At 38.7% G+C, this 20901-nt stretch overlaps 1 protein-coding gene across 1 annotated transcript; it reads left to right on the top strand.

The window, feature by feature from the left end:
• The first annotated feature begins 438 nt into the window (after positions 1–438).
• si:ch73-269m23.5 (ceramide-1-phosphate transfer protein) lies at positions 439–12440 on the top strand. Its single transcript, XM_038270902.1, has 6 exons — positions 439–666; positions 3520–3584; positions 4564–4751; positions 8999–9164; positions 9253–9449; positions 11778–12440. The coding sequence occupies exons 1-6, from the start codon at positions 576–578 to the stop codon at positions 12004–12006; spliced, it is 936 nt and encodes a 311-aa protein (XP_038126830.1). The 5' UTR covers positions 439–575; the 3' UTR covers positions 12007–12440.
• Positions 12441–20901: the final 8461 nt, after the last annotated feature.

A 20901-nucleotide genomic window follows, 5' to 3' on the forward strand; every position in this document is an offset into this window, starting at 1 on the left:
GTGCTGAAAATATATGTATAAAACACTGAAATGTATCCAGCCTTTACCCTGAGCGTCTGATCCTAGAATGGCCTCTGGCCTACAGGCTTATAGAGGCACCAGTGCTGAACTACTGAGGTGTCATTCAGCTCATCAAACCATGTTTTAGGCATAAAAGGTCAAATAAAAAATATATTCTACAGATATTTTTCAGTAAAAACGTACAAAATGCCTCTAATTTTGGAGATTAACAGTCAAATTTTTTCATAATAATAAACTTATGAGATTATTATTTGATAAATAAAGGTTTTAACTAAATCAGGATCAGAATCCCTCTAAAACCTTCTTCTAATCTAAAGCGTCTTTCCTTCCGTCTGTGATATTCAGGAATAAGCTCTGCCTCATTCCACAGAGGAGGGTCTGATGTTTGCAGGAGATAACCGGGCGAGGAGAACAAAGGTCAAGTGCAAAGGTCACGCAGAGGTATGGGTTTGTGCAGTTAGTACCTGCAGAAGCCAGGCAGCATGTGATGAAGCGGCGGTTAATACTGGAGCGGAAGGACTCTGAGGACGACGGTTTGCTCTGTAGATGCTGGGATGGTTTTCCTCAGACGGAGGCGGCTGCTTCGCTACCTGCTGCTGTCCACCACGCTGGCTCTGCTCCTCCTAATCAGCTCCTTTTGGCTGCGTAAGTTCTCCTCTGCTCCTCGGTGCGCTCTGCCATGCTGGCTCCACCTACGGGTAGTTATTACTGTTATCGCTGACGCAGCAGAAACACCGGGTCATGGTCACCTGCAGGTATTACATTCATTCAAGCTGGTAACTGTTTGAACATCGTCTGTAAATCTGTTAGAGAATCTGGGCCTCAGTGGATTTATTTTAGCAAGTCTTTATTTGCTTTTTCTGAACGACAATTATTTCAGTACTGCTAGAAAGTAAAGCTTTCCTTTAGAGATAAAGCAAAAGGTTTATTAGCAAATTATTGCTTTGCTGATTTTTTAAATAAAGTCTGCCATATTTACCTACTTCTCACAAGTGTAACCATTTTTTCAACAACCAGTCATTAAAGGAGGCACCTATGAATCCTCTGGGTCAGCAGGTGGGGTGCAAACTTTAAATTAACAGCTCAGAAGAAAAGCAGCAACTTGTGCATACCTCTGGCACTGATCTCTAGTTATTCAGTGGATTACTGATTGCCCGAAAAAGTGAAGCCACCGTCCGCCATATTGGTACTCCCCACTAAAAATGTCTACATGTGTAGCATTTGGCTGCAAAAATAAGCAGTTTGTCGGCAGTGGGAAGACGTTCCACAGGCGATTTCACTGTCAGTGTATGAACTATCCAAGAAAATCCAACTACACTGCAAAAACAATCTAGAAATAGGTAAAGAATTCTTAAATTAAGTGTTTTTACTCTTAATTTGAGTAGGTAAGTAAGAGGATTTGCCAATGGAATGAGTATTTTTTTATTTTAAATAAGATAATTAGTTAAAACTCACTTGAAATAAGACAATGCAATTGTTTTTTCTTATTTTAAATGTAAAGTGCCTTGTTCTATTGGCAAAGTGTCTCACTTACCTCCTCAGTTCAAGAAAAAATGCACTTATTTTAAGAATAATTTACTTTAAATTTTTTGCAGTGTATACGCTGATTTATCCTATAGTATTGTATGTAGGGTAACATTAGTGTAGCTATCTGGGAGTGACTCAAAGACATTGACTGAGTTAGTCATTGACATTGTGTCTAACGTTAAAAAACAGCCTCTTACACTAGAATAAATCAGATTAGATTAGATGAGGTTTATTGATCTCACAGCGGAGAAATTCACTGGTCACATATTGGCATAGTAATTAAAGAAGGAGGAAAAAGGTGCATTAAGAATAAGCAATATATATACAGTATATCAAGATAAATAAGGGTTAAGGTGCAGTGTACATGTATCACACACAATGAAAAACAAAATAAAATAAAAAAATAAAAATTCTAAATATAGATGTTGTCGGAAAATTTTTATCTTTCTTCTATTATATATTAATTTATCATATTTACTCACTATAAAAGTTTTCACTCGGTCTGTTTCTCTCTCAAGGCCACACCATTCTCTGCAGTATGTTGTTTGTAGACCAGACATAGCTTCTTCCCATAACAATCCAGATTCTTTCTCAAGGTTTATTCATAACATGTTACTGTTAAGCAAAGTGTGTGTAATTTGTTTTGACTCTGACTACTTTCGATTGTTGTAAGTAGGAGGGGGGGATGAACCCTGGCCAGATCAGAACAGAGCAGAATGCTGTGCCATGAAAAGTATTTTTTTTCTTAAAATAAGTGCATTTGTTCTTGGATTGAGTAGATAAAAGAGACATTTTGCCAACGGAACAAGACAATTTACACTTAAAATAAGAAAACATAAACGCATTGTTTTATTCAAGTACATATTATCTAATTATCTTATTTTAAGAGTAAAAAAATACTTATTCCATTAGCAAACGATCTCATTTACTTACTCAAATTCAGGGTAAATACATTTAATTTTATACATTTTTTACTTATTTCTAGATGGTTTTTCCAGTGCACATCCACCTCACTTTGAAGTAATCCTCACATATTTTGCATACCCAAATGGAAAAGCAAATAACTTAGGAACTATAAGCCCAAATTACATGTGCAATACATTATTTGAAAGCTAATACCCTCCAGTTTCTGAATATATAAAATTGGGTGATAAAACACAACCCAAGCTGATTCAGTTCAAACATCTTCAACTTGTTCTTTTTAATTCTCAAAAATAAACATGCTTTTTTTGAAGAGCAGTAATAAAGACCTGCTTGCTTCACTTCCACCTGTTATACCAACGGGTAATCAGCAATCCAGTGAATAAATAGAGATCAGTGGGCTTCAGAGACCCTTTGCTTCCTCCATTCAGGACCAATAATCTGAAGCTTCACTGATGTTCACCATCGTTTGCCTTTTTGTTATTTAGCGTAAATCTGAGAATCGTTACCCTTAGAATAAGCAGCTATTTCTCAGAGCTACTAGAGTCTGCCAATGCCTCAGCTCTGCCTCATGTGACTTCAACCTTCTAATCCTAATGGTGCAGAATGCTTTCATGTTGAATTTGCATCATAACCACAAGTTAATGTCTATATACTCTGAATAAGTCAAAAATTAAGAAAAAGACAACTTATGTCGTTTTTTTCCCCAGAGAAATTAATGCTTTTATCCTGCACCACTCCAGACTGTCTCTGAATCAGAATCAGAATCGGGTTTATTGCCATTGTTAGTGAAGGAGTTCACAACTAGGATTTTTTTATGGTACAATTGTGCAACATGAAACATATAAGTGAAATAGGTAAATAAAATTATAAAAATCTCTAAAAACACTGGGGTATAAGGCATGCAAAAAATATACTAATATATACACTTAGGATAAGAATATGGATAAATAAAAAAATATATATAAAAAAAGTCTCTGTATATATATTATATTTTTTTTAATGACACAGTTGTTGCTATAACCTTTTAATTTCTCTGTTTGTCCTCAGCTCAGGGCGAACAAGGAAACTGCGGCTCACTCTGGCAGCCATGTTTGAATAACTTCCGCCAAACGGTATGACCGTCACTAACAATGTGCTCCCATCCAGGGACACATGCAGAACTACAAAGGAGTATTTTAACTGTATTATTAGACAAATGAGCCGAGTGATTACAAAACACAACTCTCAAATTGGGATTTCCCTCATAACGGGGAATCTTACAATTACTAAACAAACCACACTCCATGTGGAAAAGTAATCAAACCCAATGGGGGATCCAAAGGAACAACCTGAGAGCAGAAAAAATGGCTGACATACCCCCAGTCAGCATCTAGGCCTTCTCACAGCCTACAGAATTAACATATAAGGTGATGATGAAGCCGCTCTGGCCAACATGTGTCTATTTTGGCTGACCGATATAGAATATAGAAATGAATGGATCTAACAGTTATTTAACACAGAAAATAATATAAAAAGGAATTCATCTTTAACAAGACATTATTTACGTCCAAACGATGTCTACATTTGGTTGAAAAGTGAAGGATGAAAGATCAAAAAGTCATAATTTTCAGATTGATGAAAAGATGTTGATAGCCCAGCTATCAACATCTTTTCAACGTCTATAACTCAACTAAAGTCGAACAAAATCAGAACGACCTAACGCTGGGCAATTTTCAACAACAACCGATCAGATTTAGCCTAAAAAGCAACTTTTAATGGTGTTTTTGGGGGTAGGGTGGGGAGTATTGTCAGCTGAACAGATCCATTTCTTACTTTATGGAAGAAACTCCTTCATTTTTCACAACACAGGTTAGTTTAGACAATTATTTCCTTAATAAATAAAATCAATAATAATCACTCTACTCAGAGTGTACTGATTATAGAGACTGTTTGCAACATTTAAGGACAAATTTATCACTTATGTTTTGACTCACTGCTCAAAATCAGAATTACATAAACACATAAAAAGAAAAATATATATACAATAGAAATATGATTAAACAATTTTCAGAATAAAAGCACATGTTCTGAATAACTGTGAATGGTTTTCAGCCTTTGGATCCTCCCGTCCTGGCTGAATGGCTGCAGACAGAAGAAGAAGAAGCGGTCTTCATAAAGGAATGTCCTGGACAGACGTTTCAGGCCAGGAAGCTGCTGCTTTATCTCAGATCCAGCTTGGCTGAAGATGGCGAGGACATCCTGCTGGAGCCATACCTGCTTAGCTGGGATCAGCTTCTCAAGTAAACAAGCTAACTGCATTTAAAGTCTGAAAAGGAGCAACACTGAAGACCTGATAGATGTGTTTAATTAACTCCTCCAAACAAAGACAGGCCAGAAGATTCAACCTTTATAGGACAAGTTACACAAGTTGTATACCCCTTACAAATGGAGTCCCCCCCCCCCCCCCCCCCGTCCCTCAGGGAGGTCTAGAAGCACAAGATCTATATTCAGACATTCAGCAAAAATGCTGCTACATGGCTGGGCATCTTATTTTAGCATTTGGCCAATTAGATGAGCCCTTGAATGATATATTACCTACTGGAAATTAAGTTTTTAAAAAAATTAACAAGTGAAGAAAAAAGGTAAAATGCTCATTGAAAAGTTAAAAGGTAAAGTTAAAAAAGTTACACAAACTAGTTACGGTAACAATTATATTTAGGTTTATAATGTAAAAAAAAAAAATAAGAGCCAGTATCAACATTAATGCCTTTAAGGTTATGTATGTGTTGTAGTGGTTATCATCTTCACCTCACATTCAAAAGGTCCTCGGTTTGAAACCAGGTGGAAACACCATTTATTAGATTAGATGAGCTTTATTGATCTCACAGCGGAGAAATTCACTCGTCACATATTGGCATAGAAGTTAATTTAACTTTAGTTTAAGAAAAATGTGCATTAAGAATAAGCAATATATATACAGTATATCAAGATAAATAGGATTAAGGTGCAAGTGTACCGCACTGTATCGCACACAATGAAAAACAAAATAAAGATAAGAAATGAGGAAAGCTTAAAGGAAAGCTCTGTGTTTACACCTTGAAACTTCCTCTCTCCGGTTCTTTTCCCTGAAAAGAGATCACTTTGTGCAAAATAGTAAAATAACACTTCATAACGTACACTCACCGGCCACTTTATTAGGTACACCTGTCCAACTGCTCGTTAACACTTAATTTCTAAGCAGCCAATCACATGGCGGCAACTCAGTGCATTTAGGCATGTAGACATGGTCAAGACAATCTCCTGCAGTTCAAACCGAGCATCAGTATGGGGAAGAAAGGTGATTTGAGTGACTTTGAACGTGGCATGATTGTTGGTGCCAGAAGGGCTGGTCTGAGTATTTCAGAAACTGCTGATCTACTGGGATTTTCACGCACAACCATCTCTAGGGTTTACAGAGAATGGTCCGAAAAAGAAAAAACATCCAGTGAGCGGCAGTTCTGTGGGCGGAAATGCCTTGTTGATGCCAGAGGTCAGAGGAGAATGGCCAGACTGGTTGGAGCTGATAGAAGGGCAACAGTGACTCAAATAACCACCCGTTACAAGCAAGGTGGGCAGAAGAGCATCTCTGAACGCACAGTACGTGGAACTTTGAGGCAGATGGGCTACAGCAGCAGAAGACCACACCGGGTGCCACTCCTTACAGATAAGAACAGGAAACTGAGGCTACAATTTGCACAAGCTCATCGAAATTGGACAATAGAAGATTGGAAAAACGTTGCCTGGTCTGATGAGTCTCCATTTCTGCTGCGACATTCGGATGGTAGGGTCAGAATTTGGCGTCTACAACATGAAAGCATGGATCCATCCTGCCTTGTATCAACAGTGCAGGCTGGTGGTGGTGGTGTCATGGTGTGGGGAATATTTTCTTGGCACTCTTTGGGCCCCTTGGTACCAATTGAGCATCGTTGCAACGCCACAGCCTTCCTGAGTATTGTTGCTGACCATGTCCATCCCTTTATGACCACAATGTACCCAACTTCTGATGGCTACTTTCAGCAGGATAATGCGCCATGTCATAAAGCTGGAATCATCTCAGACTGGTTTCTTGAACATGACAATGAGTTCACTGTACTCAAAATGGCCTCCACAGTCACCAGATCTCAACCCAATAGAGCATCTTTGGGATGTGGTGTAACGGGAGATTGGCATCATGGATGTGCAGCCGACAAATCTGTGGCAACTGTGTGATGCCATCATGTCAATATGGACCAAACTCCCTGAGGAATGCTTCCAGCACCTTGTTGAATCTATGCCACAAAGAATTGAGGCAGTTCTGAAGGCAAAAGGGGGTCCAACCCGTTACTAGCATGGGGTACCTAATAAAGTGGCCGGTGAGTGTATATGTATTAGGGAGGCATGACAACAGATTTTGATATAAACTGTAATCTTACTCAGATCAGAGAAGTTGCTTAGAGTTACAGAAGGCAGCCCTGGGCTCACCTCTCAGGAAGTGGCCCCGATTAAAAGATAAAGAGGAATTTTATACATCTCCAGTTTGCCACATCATTACATCATCACATCATAGATGTTAGCAGATGAGGAGGCATCCATGCCTCCGGCGTCATCAAAATATTTTACTTTGTTCCTAGCTGAAGGATGCTGCTCTCATTCCATTTCCAAATCTTTGCCAGGTACAGAATAAAGAATATAACTGTATTATAATTAGATAAACTTTTTGGAGAAACATCAGTTCTGATAAGCAACAGGCAGCTAATATTAGGGTGTAATAAACTCACATCATCAATGATAATGATCCTAAATTGTATATAAATGTATTTCCTAAATGTGTTTCTTATTGAAGCACTTTATTTTTTATTTTTCTATATATATCAGGGGAAGATGGTGTTTCTTGTTATTACATTGACATTAATTTTTGCCATCAAACTATCAAAGGTAATAAGTTCTTCTCCTAGATCCCAATAAACCTATTGGCTTAAAATTTAGATCAGTGCCCTAAAAAGGGTTAAGATTGTGTCTATTTGGCTTTTTTTTTCTTCTGATTTGGTGATGATTTAGTATTAAAAATAAATCCTGTGCTACACAGGCAGTTAGAGAATTCTCCAGAGATTTCTTAACACCTAAAAGGTCTTTTCTGTGTGCCTTTTGGAACATTCCAGCTACTCTCCCAGAACTTGACGGTGCAGGTATTTGATAATTGGCTTTTTTAAACTTGAAAATGATCACAAAGATGAGGAAAAATAAATTAGAAATCATTATTTAACTGATATATTGTGAAGGAACAGGATAAAGTGAGCTAATTATAGGTATAGTGGAGGATGTTCTTTTTCTGAGTGGATCATCTAAATAAGTGGTCCTCCTAACTGTTAATCATTCTGGTGAGATGTTAATGTACTGTAAGGCAAACGTGCTTGTCCCCATTTTCACTTACCGGTGGTGACTCTGACATAGTGGAAAAATTGCTAATCTTCTTTTATAAATTTGTATGAGCGATGCAAACAGCAACTTTTAAACAGAGCTTGCATGCTCTCGCACGCATTTAATAGGCCTTCCCTCTGGGGAGCGGGTATAGGGTTCTGCATGTGCATTTTTTTTTTTTTAAATGGAAAGGATGGATCTTTACAAAAATGTGCGAAAATCCTCCACTATACCTTTAAATCCTATCCCCAAGCTAAACTTTCTTGAACCTTTAGCCATTGAGTTCAAGAAATAGTATCCAGGTTGGTGCAGGAACATAAATAGACTATTCTAATGAATGCTCCAGCTGAGTACCAGCTAAATTCAGAAATATTTACATAAGTTCCTGGCAAGTTCAAAGTTACAGGAAAGTCGTCTATACATCCCGGAAACTAGTATGTAGTGCTGCAGGGTATTGTTTAAATTCGAAAGACAAATCTCCCTTTATTTTTTCTTCTGTATGCAGACGCTGATGGACAAAGAACAAATTCACTTGGAACTAATCCATAGATGTGAGCAGACTCTAAAGCTGACTGTTGACAGTTGTGCAAGAATTTTTCGATTGGGCTGATTTTCAGCCTGATCGTGCGTCATGTACCGGGGGTAACGAGGGGTGATCAGCCTCTCACGACCACCTCCCGATCAGAAATCTTGAGGTCAGAAGAAAATCAAACATGTTTGAAATTCAGTCGGCCGTCATTAGGTGGTCATGGGCGAATCGCTCAGTGGGCATGCACACACAAGGATTCTTCTTCCAGACGAAAACACAAAAGCATGTTTTAAGACGTACAGTGTGAGCAGGTAGATCGCATCAGAGTGTCGGGTTGCACAGTGTGAGAACAAACATCGTGAGCTGTGAACTCACACTGTACGATAAAACCGCAGGGTTTTGTCCTACAGTGTGAGCTGTAGCTGCGTGCAACGATTGAGAAAAATCGTACTGAATATCCGGCTTAGGAGGATTTGGCCGTTGCTAGCTGGCTTATAGTCACAGTTTGTATTTATGAACCTTATAATAAGTGCAAATCTAAAATCAAGTTGAAATATTGAATACTTTCCTTTTTATCCTCAGCTTCATGGAGTCTCTGGGAACAATGGTCAGTTTATTTTCTCAGAAAGTGAAAGAAAAGACCGAACTGATTCGAGAGCTCTCCCTGAAACATGGTTTAGAGTTTCAAAGGGAATCAGCGGGTTCCTCTGGACTACAGGCCACAGCAGCATTTGGATCAAAGACCGGGGTGAGACCTAATGTTTATGTCATATACACGTAGAGACCGGTTTATCTACAATTTCAGCTACATTCTCTTCTAAACAATTCCCTAAAAGGTGTACCGATCTGTTCGATCCATGGTGGAGGGGGAGCTTAAAGCGGGCCAGGTCAACTTCTCCTATCGCACGGATTCAGGCTGCAGAACTCTGCTGCGGCTGCATCGATCCCTGCTCTGGCTGAAGATGATGTTAGAGGGTTTGTCTAAAGGACCAGACTCTGAGGGACGATACAAAACGCCTGGAGAGCTCAGCAGGTAGCAAAACTATGACAGATTAATCTAAAGTAGAATTTATAATTATTTAGACAACCTTTTCCAAACAGTAGTGAGAAGTATTATTCACAATATGCCATTACTGCAGATGATATAACTAAACACTCCATCTCCCACTACTAAAGCCTGGTTAGTAGATGTGGAGTTTGGAAGCTGAGGCAGAGGCAATTCAGCAAAAACACAAGATTTATTTTACGTCTGCAGACGGAGAGGAAAAAGCTCTGACGGAGGCAAGCTGAGCACCGACATTTATACAACAACTCCCAATAGACACACATTCTCCCAGGGCAACCAACCCACCCCTGCATACAAAAAACTTCCTCACACACGAACATTTGGAGGAAAACAACTTCAGTTCATCAAGGACATTCCCTGAAAGGTCAATATATCCTTCACTGGCCAGATAAACATTGCAGAACAGGTGTCTTCTGTTCACGGCATGAGGGAGGCTGTGTGACCCAAATTCTTTATTTCTCATGACTCATGAGCCTGGAGACTGGTACAAGACTTCTCTACAATCACTCCTATTAAGGCAGAATAAAGGCACACTCAAAATATTTCATCTCACAATTAGGCCGAGGAAAAACACAATTTCACATAGGACATACAGGAGAGATGGAGAGCAAAGTTTAAATAACCACTGCATTTTGAACTGTAAAGTGCCTTGATATCGCTTGTGTTGTGAATTGGCGCTATATAAATAAACTGAATTGAATTGCATGACTTTATAAAGATGCATCTGGATGGATTTGGAGATTCCTGTGGAAATTTCTGTTGGACAAAAGAAAACAAACTAGATTACTGGCAGGAACTATTGGAGGACTGATGAGTTAGGCATGTCAATCCCAAGCTTTACGCCTACATATTTAAAATGTGAGGCCATCTGAACAACAAGTAAAGTTTGGTCCAAATTGGATCATCAATGGGGAGATGATCCCAAATGCAGTTCCAGTTCACCCTTCAACCTGCTTGAAAAGCTGTGCTTGAACCTTTGGGAGCTAAGAGTGAACACATATCTGAAAACCTTATAGATTGAAATAATTTTGTAAAGAAAGCCAGGCTAGAAGTCAGAAACCTCCAATTGAGAAATATTGCCTCTAAATGTGGTTCAACAAGTTTTCAGATCAGAGAATATTCATTTCATATAATAATTAATAATGGAACTTTATTGATCTCACATTGGAGAAATTCACTCTCTGCATATAACCCATCCCCTCGGGAAGCGGTGGGCTGCCATCGAGCAGCTGCCATTCAGAGTGGCAGTCTGTGGGAGGCTCGAACTCACAACCTCGGGATTCCTAGCCTCATGAAACCATCCTGATCTCGCGACCTTTCAAGGTTTAACTCGCAGATCAGTCTGGAGACTCTCCGTTAAAGAAAATTTGGAGCCGTTCACCAAACGAACGTCCAATCAGCGTTGGCTTTGAGGCGGGTTGAGGTGTGACGCAACGAGAAGCGCGACAGTTCAGTCTAAAGAACATGGCGGCTTCAGCCGATGAAACTAGCGTTAGCGTGGCTATCGAGCAAGTTTTATCGGAATTACAGAGTATTTCTTCACTGAAAGAAGAGCAAAACACTGCTCAGGAGGCTTTTCTCAGAGGAAAAGATGTTTTTGCTCTTCTCCCGACTGGTTTCGGCAAGAGTAGCCTGGCTGTTAGTATGTTATATGCTTCGTTGATCTGATTGGTTTATTTGGCCCGTCTATCACCAACATAGGCCAATCAGCTAACCAGTATGTTCGCCCCTTCCCAAAATTACTTCAACGGAAGGTTTCCAGATGGATATGCGGAGCAAATCCATCTGGCGGAGTCTGGTTACTGGATTCCAAGCTGTATGGCCTAAACACTAGGCCGCCACTCCCCGTTTTTTTTGTTTTTATTTTTTATTATTGGGTTTAATACAGCTCAGTGAAGCAGTAGATAGCACTGCTGCAAGAAGGTTCCGGGTTTGATTCCCGGCCCGGGGTCTTTCTGAATGTTGTTTGCATGTTCTCTCTGCCCATGCGTGGGTTCTCTCTGGGTACTCCAGCTTCCTCCCACAGTCCAAAAACATGACTGTTGGATTAATTGGCTTCTCTAAACTCTCCTTAGGTGTGAGTGTGCATGAATGGTTGTTTGCCCATTGACAGCTGGAGATAGGCACCAGCTCCCCTCACGACCTCGCTTGGGATAAGCGTGACGGAAAATGGATGGATGGAAGGGATTAATATAGGCGGTTTATGAATGTTGGTGTGTCTTATTAAGTGTTGTGGATTATTTATTTATGTGAAATATGAAATTTAGCTCACAGTTGCCCATTTTCATTGCCCAGAGATGCCTATAAGGTGGCGCTGGCCCCCCACCACCCCTGGATGCTCCGTCAGGCGGCGGAGATCGTTTTCCTCGCTCTTCCCGACAGAGAGTACTTCCTGCAGCTGGTGTGTGTGAAAAAACAGGAGGAGGCCACGCCTGTGCTGCGCATCATCATCCAAGCCCTTTCGGTAGTGCACACACGGACTCAACGGATCCTTAAGAAGTACGACATGTTGGAGCTGCCCTGAACACGACACGGCCCCCTCTGAAGACTGAAACATCCTGTCACTACTCAGCAAGAAAGACAATAGAGACTTTAGAAATACTGGTGGTCTGGAATAAAAGATATTTAATGCTTTTTTATGTTGATGGTACAAAAATGCAAGTTTTTAATGAGGGGTAATTTATTAACTACTGTTTTTAACAGCAGTAACATATGTAAGATTTAATTTTATCTTTAATTATTAGCGGGTCTCTGCCTTTTAGCTAGTTATTCTAATTATATGGTATGCCCTCGGGGATAAAATAACATTTAGGTAGACACCAAATACTTTGGAAGATCCAAGTCTTGGTTACTATGGTTACCTATTGTATTTTGGAGGAGCAGATGGAGAAGCAACTGAGACAATTCTTGTATCTAGACTTCCTAACCAAGCAGTAAACCTTGTCCTGACCACGCTCACAATTATTTGTGTCAAAATTGCTGTGGAACCTGAGGAAATACTCTTTACAGACATTTTAACATTTGCGTCTTACAAGGCTTTGATTTACTCCACTCTGTAAAGCCTTGAACTCAACGCTACTATTTTAAGTGAAAAAGCTTCCTGGATGGGAAGAGAAACATCTTCAAACTTGGAATCAAGTCCAGTGGATTGTTTTTTTTTTTTTTTTTTACTGATGTTGATGTTCAGAGGGTTCATTATGTGGGAAAATCCTGCTTGGACAACGCCAAATTGTTTTAGGAAAATATTTTTCAATTATTCACTCCAGTTAAACAAAACGGATCGACGGATTTCACTCAGTCAGCTTTTTATTACATCTTTGCGAAGACAAAACAAGATGTCATACAGCCCTTAATGCACGGTAATCAGCCCTGTTCTGATCTGGCTAGCGTTTGTCTTCCTTACTTACAATTATGGAAAGAAGTCGGAGTCAAAACAAATTACAGATACTTTGGTTAAACAGTAAAAATGTTATGAATAAATCTTGAGAAAGGATCTGGCTTGTTATGGGAATAATAGTAATAATATAACTCAATATATGAAATAAGATAAATCTAAATTTTCTGACTACACGGTGTTAAAGAAAAATTATTATTTTTTAGACTTTAATACAGTTAATCTTATGGCATGTGTAAATACTCTCACTTGAACATATTTCTTAATTTTGAATAAGGCTGTGTTGATGATTTAAAACTACTAATGGGTAAGTATTTAGAGCACCAGGCAATAGAATGAGTATCTCCTGGGGGGTGAATAACAGTTAAGCCTGCAGGAGAGATTTCTGCTTGGTTTACAGAAGGTCAAAAGTCTTCCAGAATAAACAACCAGGGATGGTGCGAAACTGAATCAGGAAAAAGGCCCCCGCATTCCACAAGCTGTCTGTGGAAGCTTATCTTGTGTTTTATGACTTTAAGAATTCTAGATGCCAGGACAAGCTTTCCGCCTTTTCTTGTTAAAACAAAGAAGCAAATGACCCCAGATGTTTGCAGTAAATTAGGTAAAGTTTTAGGGAGTGTCAGAGATGGCTTTTGGTTGGAGGACCGAGGGCCAGCCCTTTTTGAATGGATTAGATACAAGAGGATAAAGCTTTCTAAATAGAAGTTACAGATCAGATTTGCCCTTGCAACTCTCCAAAGATGTCTCTGTACTCTTTGCTTTCTTTCCTCCTATGTCAGGTAATGGAATGTATGTCTCTGTTGTTCTGCAGTTTTGTTGTTAATTCATAAGTTGTTTTTTGTTGGATTAAATTCTGTGATTCTGTGACGTTCGCATATCTTGCTGGTTTTCCTTGGGAGCCACACGCAGCTCGCTGAGCGCACCTGGGAGAGGAAGAGAAACACCCAACCTTTTTCCAAAGTTAACTATTTAGAATATTTTCTTCCTTAACAATTGGGGGCTCGTGCCGGTTCTGGAATCTCGGCGGGCGGCTGTTTGGTCCTGATTGATCCGTCTCGGCCCGACGCTTCGGTGTGGTAAGACAGTATTTGATTATTTTTTAGTTGTCTGAAGCGCCGTGTGGTCGGACCGGGGCTGATTTGCTGTGTGCGGCCTCACAGAATTCAGATGCTGCAGAGGTAGATAGAATCCCTTCTAAAAGAGTCGGTTGTTTAAGGATTTGAATAAATACACATTACAGGGAACTGTGGCTAGTTCAAACAGAGCCTTTACGTTAACTCTGACTTAAGCTGGGTTTTAAAAAATGTATATTCTTTTTACCCTGAGGAGTGTAAAGGAAGAAAATATTCTAACATAGTTAACTTTGGAAAAAGGTTGGCTTTTCATTTTCTTCCCTCTCCAGGTCCACCCGGCGAGCTGCGTTTGGTAATATGAAAATCAGCAAGGCGTGTTGACATCACAGAATTACAGAGTTTAATCCAATATAAGACAATGCATAAACTTAGAAATAAGACAATGCACAAACCTAAACCAGAAACTGCAGAACAACAGAGACATACATTCCATTACCTGACATAGGAGGAAAGAAAGCAAAGAGTACAGAGACATCTTTGGAGAGTTGCAAGGGCAAATCTAATCTGTAACTTCTATTTAGAAAGCTTTATCCTCTTGTATCTAATCCATTCAAAAAGGGTTGGCCCTCGGTCCTCCAACCAGACGCCATCTCTGACACTGCCTAGAGCTTCCCCTTATTTACTGCAAACATCTGGGGTCATTTGCTTCTTTGTTTTAACAAGAAAAGGCGGAAAGCTTGTCCTGGCATCTAGAATTCTTAGGGTCATAAAACACAAGATAAGCTTTCACAGACAGCTTGTGGAATGCGGGGGGCCTCACCATAAATTTTCAGGAACAAACTTAAATTTAGTAATCTGGTTCAAGGAAAGGTTATCTTCACAAACTTGTTCAAAATAAGAAATATGAGAAAAGGAGAGTATACAACATACCTTTTACACATGCCATAAGATTAACTGTATTAAAGTCTAAAAATAATCATTTTTCTTTAACAGGAGCAATGCCTGGGCCTCTAAAAAAAGTATTTTGGAAATTTGTGTATTGGTTAGTTTTGGCTTGTATCAGCCGGAGATTTCGACTCATCTCCAGTGGACTTATAATTATTTGGGTTAATTGGATCGAGTTGTATCACTCATGGAAAAGGACTAATAGCAGGTTAATTGGACCGAGTTGTATCACTCGTGGAAAATAAAGGACTAATAGCAGGTTGGATCACCTTTCTTTGGCACCCTTAATCGGGTTGCTTATAGTATAAAGGACTAAAATAGATTATTTGATTTAGTACGGGTTCAATCGCTCTCCCCAGCTGAAAAAGAAAAAAAAAAAAAACCTTTTGTCACTGGGCGGATTGATTGATCGAATAAACTAAATTGAGGCTTATTTTCGCCTCGAGCTTGACCCAGCTCTGAAGTGTTGGACTGAGAAGTTGAAATGAGAATAAAAGGGATTTTTAAAATTGAAATTGGAAAATTAAAAGATGCGTCATACATTCTTTTAGCCGGCACCTGACATTTTCTTTTCTGTCTTTTCTTGACTGAACTACAACGTTGTCTGTGTTTCTGTGTTTTGTAAGTTTCTTTGTGTTTGTGTGCGTGCTTGGCTGCGGGTTGATCTATTGCTGTGTCTGTCTCCCCCCGTTATACTGTATGTTCCACCACGCGCTGCTGTTTATTCGTCTGTCTGTGTCTGAATTGTGCTGAGATTGTGCGGAAGTGATTTGTGTTTCAAGATTGTGTTATGAAATATTGTCAAATGTTTTTGCTGGATGTTGTATTACTAACTTTCTGTTAAAATGTGCTTCTGTGGGACAGAGGTGTCTCCATTTTGGTTACATGTTGTGTTTCACAGCAGGGGGACTGATTGACCCCCCTTATTTGCATTTTGGGAGTGCTTCAGTTCTGTTAGCACTGATGTCCAGCTGACTTTTTCAGGATTCTTGGATTTTGATGTGAATTACTCTTAGAATTGTGTTTTGTGTTGAGAAGAAAAGTACAAAATAACAGATTTACAGATGTTTTTACTTTCTCAGCGGGTGAAATGTGTTGCATCAGTTCCAGGCTAGAGCACTGGAATGATCCAATTGTTTTTTATAATACTGTAACATTGACAATCACTTCAATTTCTAGGTTTCCTGACAGGATGGAACACCCTCACTGATTGGAACAGGAGAACAAAAATGAGAACATATGGATGTTTTTCTGCTTAACAGTGTTTTCTACACTGTTAATGTTGGACATGTTGAAACACTAATGAATGACTTTGTTTCTTGTAGGACGATCTTCGTGTGCAGCCCATTTCGCATATTACATGACCACGTGAACGGTTTTTGGGTTTTCCTACAGGGGGTCTAGGTAGCCATTTAATAACAGTGGGCTATCATGAAATACGGTTGTGTGTATAATATGGAGTTTTTTAAAAGAAGGGTTCACTCAAAACTGAACAATATTAGAACTGTTGGATAATAATGTCTTTTTATTTTTTTTTTCAACCATGGTGTTATAATGATTGTGTTTAAGACTTTCACAGGACGAATTTTGGTTTGAAATCTGGGGTAACATTCTGCATCTTTCTTACAATGGGGTGTTGATGAGTCTGCTTGAGTGTGAATGAGAGTGAATGTGTAGGCAGATGGCCTTTGATGGGTTTTAGGATGGTCTGTGTAAATATGACCTCAGTTTAGTGTGTAGCTGTGTGATATTTTTCTTATTTTAAACTATTTAGGGACAGTAAAGGTTTTGTTTCATAAATATGTTTTTATTACTGCTTTACGGACAATTTTAAGGTAAAGACGATTACATATTTTGGTGTCACAATCTGGTTAAAGCTGAATCATCTGCTTGTGCAGTGAACTTAATATGAAACGAGAATTCAGCCTTGGCTTAAAGCAGATAAATGTAGTTATTAGGAAATTGTGTTATCCACTTTGACTAACAACACTAACACACTAACCTAAATCCTGACTAAATAAACTTGGTTTATATTTCATATGGGTAACTGATTGGACATGTTGAAATTTTAGCATAATGGGGGAAAGTTCTTCCATTTTTGTTTTTCCACCTCTAAATTGTTTTTCTTTTGGAAATATGAAAACACAGGGGGATGTTATAAAGATAAGATATTACGGATGGAACTTTGAAATTTACATAATCTCAGTCTAGTTTGAATACTAGATGGAAGATTTGGAGAAATGGTGGAACATCTTATAATATTTTGGTTTTTCAGCAAATTATTATATAACAGTGACATAGATTCCAAATTGTTTTCAAAATGATAATTTTATTATATCAACAGGGGGAGAAGGAGAAGTAGACTCTAATTCCTGGTAAATTTTTGGATATGGTTAATGGTAAATTAGTTAATCAATAATTTTGATTTTTTCATTCAACAATAGTGAATTATGAATTTCTTTAATGTAGAGTCATATGGCCTTCCTGCTTTGCTAAAATATGGTGTATGTGATATAAAAGCTTCTACTAAATTAGATTTGATCATCTAAAATTGAACGGTTTCAAATAACATCTATGCCATGTTTATTTACATTTAAAATTGTTGATAGATTTCTGCATCACTGCTGACTTTGATTATATACAGTTGGGTGTAAATTCTTTGTTGAGGAAAATTTTGGTTAAAACTGCTATGAAATTCAAATAAAATGTAAATAATTTCTGAAATTTTAAAATAGGACTTTGTCTTGAAGCGTGGGACAATGATAGGGATGTTTGGTATTTAGTACAACAATATGAAATTCATAATTATTTGACCAAGGGCAATTCAATCACAACTTTTATAAGTATCAGTACTAGGACATTCTAGAGTTTGTTCTAATTCTTTAATGAGTTTGTGATTTTAGAATTTGTAGTTGATATTTGGCACAAGCAGAGTGAATGTCATCGAGGTATTGACGTTTATTGATTTTGAACAGTAAGTGTCATTATTTTCTTAATTCTGGCACATCCGATTGTGGACTATTTTAACAAATTTCTATGTTTATCCTTTTTGCAGTTCAGGATTTGGGGCAGTTGGCCGTTTGTGCTATAACAACAACAAATCTAGCGCCACACGGGAGGAGGCATCACAAGATAAATTTTATTTATAATAGTGAAAGTAACAAAATGTGGCAAATATAAGTTTTGCTTTTTAATTACTTTGTATTATTTTTTTCTCTGGCAGTTCTCCTTCCTTCTGACTTGATGGCAATCTTGGGGGAAGGGTCTTTTAAGCTCAGAGATCATGGGACGATGTATTTGAAGGGATCTTCTTGATTACCGCATCAGGCCGCTGTTGTTGCTGAACAAAGACATGATGATGCTGAACTGTGCCCATCTTCTGCTGGACTGCTGTATGAAAGCCAAACGCTGTTGAGCGATTACGAAGGTCAGTGAAGGCGAACTGTTCTCCTGCTGTACATGATGATGCTGCACGTGAGGGCAAAGTGCTGCTCATAGGACCTGGCAACAGATGTCTCTTTTGAGTGTTGCTTTTCATGCCTGGCTGAAAACAAAAGGGACTCAGGCGTTATCTGTGGGAGTCTTCTATGGCTGGGAATCAGCAGTGAGTCGGGACCACAAAGATCATAGACAAACCCAGACGGGGGTTTCAGTAGATGACTGGTCTGCTGGTTTCTATGTCCTGCTCTGTCGACCACGAAAGGCTGACCAAAGTTCATCAAAGCGGGACTGTATCCAGATGTTTCTGCACTGCAGGAATGACTGCTACTCTGGACACCTTCTGATTCAGCAGATAAAGAATTGGGGCATGCCAAGTCGCTCAGCGGTGGTCCTGTTGTGTGTTCTCATGTTTGATCCTGGATTCTCACCTCTGATCATGTGACCTGGGCGCCAAAGCCCACTCCTGGGGTTCCCTTCAGTCTGCAGGTTGGAGACGAAATGGGTGCCAACAATACTTGGTAGTGGTGAATAAGTTTTTTTTTTTTTTTTTGTAGTGTGTGATGCCATTCTTCTCTTCTTACTTTAGTTATAGCACTGATGCGCTCTGTTTTCTTCACTTCCTGAAGCCCTGCAGTGTAATTCTAAGTGTTAAGAACACCCCATCCCCTGGGGTCAGAGGTTTTACAATGCAGTTTGGGGGTTGGTTTGCACCAACTGTTACGACACTGCATTCCTCCTCCATGATTCACTCTGTTGGTCTCACAAAATGCTAATGTGTCTTTTTCCCTTCCTGCCTGAAAAGAATGGGCAGGGACTGATTATTGCAATTACATTTTTTTTTACTATAGCTGAATTGCATTGTGTGTTACGCTTCATCTACTAAGGAAGATGATCTAAATTTGATTTACATAGTACAGAGGCTACCATTCAGTAAAAATAAATTTTAAATTTAAATGGAATTTAAAATTAAGGTGTTAAAGTGGATTGATGGGTGTCTATAGAGCTTACTGAGCAAATGACACCAAGTTCTGTGTTGATTTCATAAATTTAATCAAACATTAGAATTCTTTGATTGAGGTGTGCAGATTGTAACAGTAACTGGGACACCATGTTTGAATTGCATCCAACTGTGTTACATGAGGCTAAAGTTAGTGGTGATAGCGGATTTCATCTCAATGAGTTGTATAGGATTTTTATTGTATTCTATGACAGAACATTTGTTCTGTTATAGAAACAGGGGGACATGAATGGAATTGATCTGATAAGCAAATTTTTAGTGTGGATCTCTCTTTACTTTTCGGAAAAAGAGGTTATTGAAGTTAAATCAAAATACATTAAATGTTTTACGGTGTATTAGCAGCATTAAAGATGAGCTAACTATTTGGATATGAAATAAGTAAAATTTACAAATTGAATATACTAAACAAAATATTGTCTATCAAATAATTTACATAAAATAGTGTTTCTTAAACTAAGGAAGGTGATTGTTGGATTGTTGCATCTCTATTCATATGATTTAAAATAAGTTGTTTAACTAAGACATCCAGGAAGGTCTAAACTAAAGATTTACATCATTTAATAAATTTAGCTGTATTGAATCTCTCTCCAAAACTGAAAAGGCATTGATAATTGATAAACAATATAAAAAGGGTAATACATTATTCAATTAAATATGTTATAAATTGTTTTTCAAATGAATAAATGGATCAAAGGTAAAAATGGTTGAAATTTTTGGGATTTAAAATATGATTGGAATAAAGTAGGTCATTTTTGATATTTAGTGACTCATGTAAAACAGGCTGATCATTTTTTAAGGTTTAAAAAAAAAATAGAAAATATGATGATTGAAATTAAATTGGTCTAAATTGGAGATTTACAAATTAACGATTATGGAACTGCTTCTAAAATACAGTTAAGTTTTGGGTTTAACATGATAGGAAACATTTATTTCTCATGTAAGCCTTATATAAAAAGAGGGTCAAAGGATTGATAAAATACAGCTCCAAAGTAGCAGATTTATAATACAAAAGGAAGACAGTGAAGCTGTCATAAAGTGTCGGATCAATCATTAACCAATCAACAGGGTTCTCCCCATATGAGCTCCAGACAGGACGGATGTTTCCAGGACCTGCTACCCGCATTCCAGGATGGAAAGGTAAGCTTGCACATTTATCTCATAAAGATTTCTTCAATGAGTTACAGGTCCTGGCAGCGGAATTTACAAAATACCAGACGTCACAGGAACGTCCAGGCTCGGGATCAGTTCGGGAAATCGACTGGGTGCGCCTGAAGGTCATCAAAAGAAAGTGGTCTGAACCTCGCTTCGCCAGACCATACAGAGTCGTGGAGAGTACATCTCATGCTGTCCGTCTACAAGGGAAAAGGAGACACGTGGTTCCATTGGAATCAGCTGAGGAGCCACAACGCACGCTGCAGGGCATACAGGAGAATCTACAGTCTCAACCTGCGGTCGAGGAGTGTCTGAGGGCCATCACAGCGCGGAGGAGGATCTGCATTTCCGGGCAGAAGTCTGCCAAAACCACTCAATTTTCCTGAATTACAAGGC

Source organism: Cyprinodon tularosa, unplaced genomic scaffold (assembly GCF_016077235.1).
Source record: "Cyprinodon tularosa strain WSP-4 unplaced genomic scaffold, ASM1607723v1 ctg782, whole genome shotgun sequence".
Taxonomy (NCBI): domain Eukaryota; kingdom Metazoa; phylum Chordata; class Actinopteri; order Cyprinodontiformes; family Cyprinodontidae; genus Cyprinodon; species Cyprinodon tularosa.